Source organism: Triticum dicoccoides, chromosome 5A (assembly GCF_002162155.2).
Source record: "Triticum dicoccoides isolate Atlit2015 ecotype Zavitan chromosome 5A, WEW_v2.0, whole genome shotgun sequence".
Lineage (NCBI taxonomy): Eukaryota > Viridiplantae > Streptophyta > Magnoliopsida > Poales > Poaceae > Triticum > Triticum dicoccoides.
In genome coordinates this window covers 316350374-316356008 of record NC_041388.1, presented here as the reverse complement: position 1 = coordinate 316356008, position 5635 = coordinate 316350374, and the positions used below count along the sequence as shown (strand labels likewise).

At 46.9% G+C, this 5635-nt stretch overlaps 1 protein-coding gene across 1 annotated transcript; it reads left to right on the top strand.

Moving 5' to 3' along the window:
- Positions 1-2838: 2838 nt before the first annotated feature.
- Positions 2839-5113, top strand: LOC119301218 (ras-related protein RGP1). The gene is made up of 2 exons (XM_037578151.1): positions 2839-3504; positions 4449-5113. Exons 1-2 carry the CDS (start codon positions 3272-3274, stop codon positions 4894-4896), a joined length of 681 nt encoding a protein of 226 aa, XP_037434048.1. The 5' UTR covers positions 2839-3271; the 3' UTR covers positions 4897-5113.
- Positions 5114-5635: the final 522 nt, after the last annotated feature.

The window sequence follows — 5635 nt, the reverse complement described above, 5'->3', positions numbered from 1 at the left end:
CGAGTTGATTAGCTCTACAGTTCACACATAGTACTCCCGAATCTTTTGGATTTGGATAAATTTTAGGAGGTGTTTGTTTCAGCGAGAAACCTCCGTTACCTGTTTATGGGGTAAACGAAAAATGTTACAAGTGTTTGGTATGCGCACGACGTAATTGGATGCCTCCGTAAACAATTGCAGGTCAGTTTTAGATCGATATCACCCACTCCCCTCCGTAAACGCTGGCGTTACCGCACCTCTCCTCCCATGATTCGCTCGTCCTTGACCTGCGCCGCCGCCTCCCCTTCGACTCTGGCGCTGGCGCCGACGCCTTCTAGATCCCCTTCCAGCCCCCTCTCCATCTCCCTCGATCCTCCCCGTCCAGCGCGCACCGCCGCTTGGTAGCCATCGCCGCCGCCCCTGGTCGCCGCCCTGTTCCCTGCCGCCCCAGCTCCACCTCATCGCCGGACTGCAAGGTACAGGCTCCGTCCCTCCTTCTCCTGTCCTCGCTCCTCCGTCCTCCTTTGTTGCCTGCTCTCCTTCCCATCCCTTGTCTGCTCTCCTTTTCAGCCACCGGCCACTGGCCACGATGACCTCGAAGCAAACACCGTAACTCGATTCCTTTACAGGCATGAACCAAACAAAACAGAGTTTTTCCATTACATCCCTGTTACCAGCGTTATCTAATTCCTTTACCATTCACGTTACCAGTCTCCAATCTAAACACCTCCTTAGGGAAATGCAATATGCAACGTACGCAAGCAGCAAGTAACCCAAGATGTTCCCTGTTAAGGTACAAAGAAGATGACGAATCAGAAAGCATCAAGCCATCAAGAAAACGAGACCCACTATGTTCTGTACACGTATATGCTCCATACAATGCAGGAGTCACACGATACGAAACTACTTCACAGCCGATCCACCATGCACGATGCATGAACGATTGACCATCTGATGGATGTGATGCACTTGGTTCCTTGATTCGATGGCTGGATGTGAACCATCGTGCATGGAGTGTCGTGTGTATAGCAGCGTTGCACACGATATGTATTTTCCTCGCTAAAAACTGCGCCGAGCCAGCTAATCGATGGATGCATCGCGCATGTGCCCTGAGTGACCCATATCTTTACGTAAATCATGCACAGTTTTTTTTACGTAAATCATGCAAAGTTCATCGCTGGGGCCGGGGCATCACAAAATTAGGTTTAGCAGAAAATTTGTGTAGGTAAACGAATATACTACTTGGCTGAAGGTCCATGTTTATTTGTCACATTTCACAAATTGGGTAAATTTGATTAAAAAACAAATTGGGTAAAATTAAACTTTAACAGGAAGCTGGTTGCAGAGGCCTGCTGGAAGTGGGCCGACGCATTCTGGAGCATACGAGGCCGCCCAGTGTTTGGCAGCAGAGCACCAGCTTTGCACTCACTGTGTAGTCGCTCCACCGTCCATTCCACCCTTTTTAGGCCCACCTCGCTAGTTTACAAGCACAAGCACCAGCTTAAATACCGGGCTGAACGATCATTTTCGCCGAGCTCAGTCACGAGAGCTTGTCACCCATGTGGGAGCATTAAGGTGGTGTGGATGTTTGGGGTGGGCTTTGGGCCTGGGCTTGTGTTGTAATATTGCTGGCCTGCCCATTCCAAGTTGGTAGTGGGCTGGGGGGCTGTTGCGAAAGCTACGGCCTCTCTGTCCCTGAAGTGGCAGGCACCAGATGGGGACCCGGGTTGATATCCCAAAATCTCAGTTTTTTTTTCCAAATTTCTCAGTATTTTTTTGAATTTAATGTTTGTATAGGGGCGTGGAACACTTGGGTGCTACAAATCCGTTTCCGTTAGGCCTTCCTTATTCTGAAACAAGTGCCAATGTTTCTTTCTTTCTAAAATTTGCTTTACTAAAATTTGTAATCTTAAACTATCGTACTAGTGACAAAGGAAGTTTTAAACAATATATGGATAGATGTAAATTTAATGGAAAAAAATAGACGAGAGGTCATGTGATAGCGTGGCTTAATAGGGAGATATGCTACTCACATCAATAAGGAATTTCTTTTTGTCCGGGAGCCAATTCGAAAAGAATTTCAAAGTTAAGTGTGCTCAGTTTAAAGTAATTTCTTGGGTGCGCATGGATGAGGACAAAGTGCACAAGAAAGATTAGTATTGATCTGTGTGGTCAGTCTAGATCTCGACAGGAGTAACGACTGCCGGTGAGTGTGTCAGAGACGTTACATGTCATTTACACAAACCATTAGCAGCTGGATTATCATGGTATAATCCACCTCATTTCCAAAGCCAAAACCAATGAAGAAGGACAGAAGTGAAACTGCTTGCTCCATTAAAGGTTGTTGCGTGCGGATGAAGAGTGTTGTTGATCATGGTGCCGTTGCTGTTGGCCACCTCGAAGCTTTTCCTTGCCTCGCTGTGGTAGCACCAGCAGGCACCAAAAGCCACTCTGCATTGTCCACAATGATGAGTGTAGGTAACCATGAAGCCATGCAATCCCCGTGAACGATGGGAGGAAAAAAGCAGGAGGTAGGAGATGGCAGAAAGGAACGGCCTCAAGAAGTTGAATGAAGCAACAATGTTAACACGTGGGATTTCGCCGAACGAAAACCAAAACCACTGCCCAAGTGCCGAGTCGTGCAGGGCGATCGTGGACTTGGGACGTCCTAAAAGTATTTTAATGCGTTGTAAGCTCGTTGGCAACGTTTTTTGCAGTCGGGGGATACGTGTGCCATACTGCCATGGTCAATTTCTCCCGAGAACGAGTACTCGTTGCGTGACAAAGGGTGAAGGCAACAACATAGTACCAGTACATTTTACTAGTACATCTGGTGTGGGTGGCGGGGCCGTTGACGGTCGAGCACGTCTTGGCAGCTGATTTTCCACCTCATGCGCACACCCGCTTTCCTGTTGATCGCTTCAACACAACTCTGCTGCTCCTCCCCCCTAATTTTCTAACACTAAACAAACCAAACCAAACCAAACCAATTCATCATCATCGCCGCCGCCACCACCACCATCATCATCATCATCTTCTTCTTCTCCAAAAAACAAATCAGCGCTTCGCCAATTCCACCCACCACCTGCTCCCCTCGGCTCTCCTTCTCCTAAATCGCAAGCACTCCCTCCGCCTTCCGCGTTCCTGATGCAACAGACAGTCCTGCGGTTTCAGTAGCCAGAGGAAGGAGAAAGGGGACAGGCGCCGTTTTCTGTCCTGAGAGGAGATCCTGCTGGTCCAGTCTTGGTTGTTGAGGCAGGGAGATTGTAAGGGCCGAGAGAGGGGGAGGGAGATGTCTCGTGGCGGCGGCTACGGGGAGATGGGGCAGAAGATCGACTATGTGTTCAAGGTGGTGCTCATCGGCGACTCCGCCGTCGGCAAGTCGCAGCTGCTGGCGCGGTTCGCGCGCAACGAGTTCAGCCTCGACTCCAAGGCCACCATCGGCGTCGAGTTCCAGACCAAGACCCTCCAGATCGACAACCGCACCGTCAAGGCCCAGATCTGGGACACCGCGGGACAAGAGAGGTAAAATTTTCACTAATCACTAATCCAACCCCAAACCGACCCTGCTAGCTGTATCTTCTCTCCGTGCTGGCCTCGATCGTTTTATTTTGTTGGAGAATCATATTATGCATATAGGCCATGGCCTGATGGCCATGCACTGCAGCACTACTAGCGCGCGGTAGTAATTACCTTGTCTGTTTCTCTAGTTATGATATGAATGAATGAAGATTGTCGTGTGGAATGCAGGCAAGCTTGTAGAGTTTCCTCTGTATTGGTTTTGCGCATGGTCCTGTCCTTGGTCAGTGCAAGAGTGATGGATTTGTCATTGTCCGTGACCTTATTGTTTGATCTGTGCAATTATGCTGGAATTAATACACTGTCTGCTTTAAAAGGGAATTATTGTTCCTTGTGTTCCTTTCTCTGATGAGGTGTCCTCAACCGAAAGTTATGTTTGGAATCGACATGCTACAGATGTTAAGCATGTTCTTTTACAACAACACTAATATTTCCATGGTAACAAATTTGATGTTTGTTCCATCATAATCTAGATCGGACACTTACATCAGAATAGCATTCCTTATATTTTGACACCTATCAGAATTTACAGTTACCTATTATCATACATAATTGCAATTACGGTGAGATTAGAATCTGCCAAAAAACTTTAACTAACTCTTCTCAGGAATAAAACACTGAAGAAATAGGTAGCACATTAAGCAGCTTATTAGACAATAAGTCCCAGCATTAGCCTATGGCACCTAATAGTAATGTCTTTTGGCACCTAACAGTAATAGGTCTAGCAGTTTCTTCATGAATATTTTGTTAATTTGCAACTGAACGGTACTGATTGGTGTTGCAAATGAACGGTGGCAGTTATAATAGCCTACCTCCCTACCCCAGCTTTGCTTGCTTATTTGATTGTTCACTTTCAACATCTAAACCAGCTGCACTGAATGTGGTAACAGGTACCGAGCAGTAACAAGTGCCTATTACAGAGGTGCAGTAGGAGCTATGCTAGTGTATGACATGACCAAGCGCCAGTCCTTTGATCATATGGCACGGTGGCTCGAGGAATTGCGAAGCCATGCTGACAAGAACATTGTTATCATGCTCATCGGGAACAAATCGGACCTGGGCACCCTCCGGGCTGTCCCAACAGAGGACGCCAAGGAGTTCGCCGAGCGTGAGAGCCTTTTCTTCATGGAGACGTCCGCTCTTGAGGCTACCAACGTGGAGAAGGCCTTCATGACCGGCCTCGAAGAGATATACCGCACCGTCAGCAAGAAAAACCTTGTCGCCAACGACGAGGCTAACTCCGGTGGGAACTCGAGCTTGCTGAAAGGAACGAAAGTTATCATCCCTGGCCAGGAGCCGGCCCCTCCGGCCAAGGCAGCATGTTGTATGTCCTCCTAGATACCATCTTGTTCCTGGCAAGTAAAGTTTCTAAGTTGATCTCGCAGTGTCGACACGCTGAATGGGTGGGATTCTTGGGAGGAGGGATGTAATTACATGAATAGGTGACTCACATAAATTGTAATCTTGTTGATGATTAGATTTTGTATCTGATTATACGGTGGCGTACAGTTATCATGAATCCTTCTATTCGGGATGTAATTAGCCCAACCTTTCATGCTGGTTGTGCTGTTCTTCCCCCTTTGCTCTCCACAAACATACTAGACCGAAAGCGTGTGCTGCTGCGTATATCTGTCAAAGAACTACAGAACGACATGAGAAAAATCGCAAGGGCCGGCCCATACAAATATCTGAATACTTTGGTTGAATGCATCCTAGTTGTATAGAGCCTAGGTGTGAGCTCGTTTTGTTTTATATCCGCTTGATATGGCATTATGGGTTCATAAAGTACCCCTTATTGAGAAATAATGTCTGAATACTAATCCAAGAGTACTGTCAATGTTGGTACTCCGTTCATCTCTTTCTTACCGTTCGTCAGGAGTACAGCATGGCAAGCACAGGTGGCATGAACCATATGATGCATTGTTTGAATTGCACAGACTAAAAACAACTGGATATAGCAACTATTTAGGTATTGCTATGATGATTTATTAAATATAGGCTTAAGTACACTATGAGGATCCTTTGGTTGAGATATAGACGGTTTCTTAGCTGTAATTTTATAGTGTAGTTATGATGA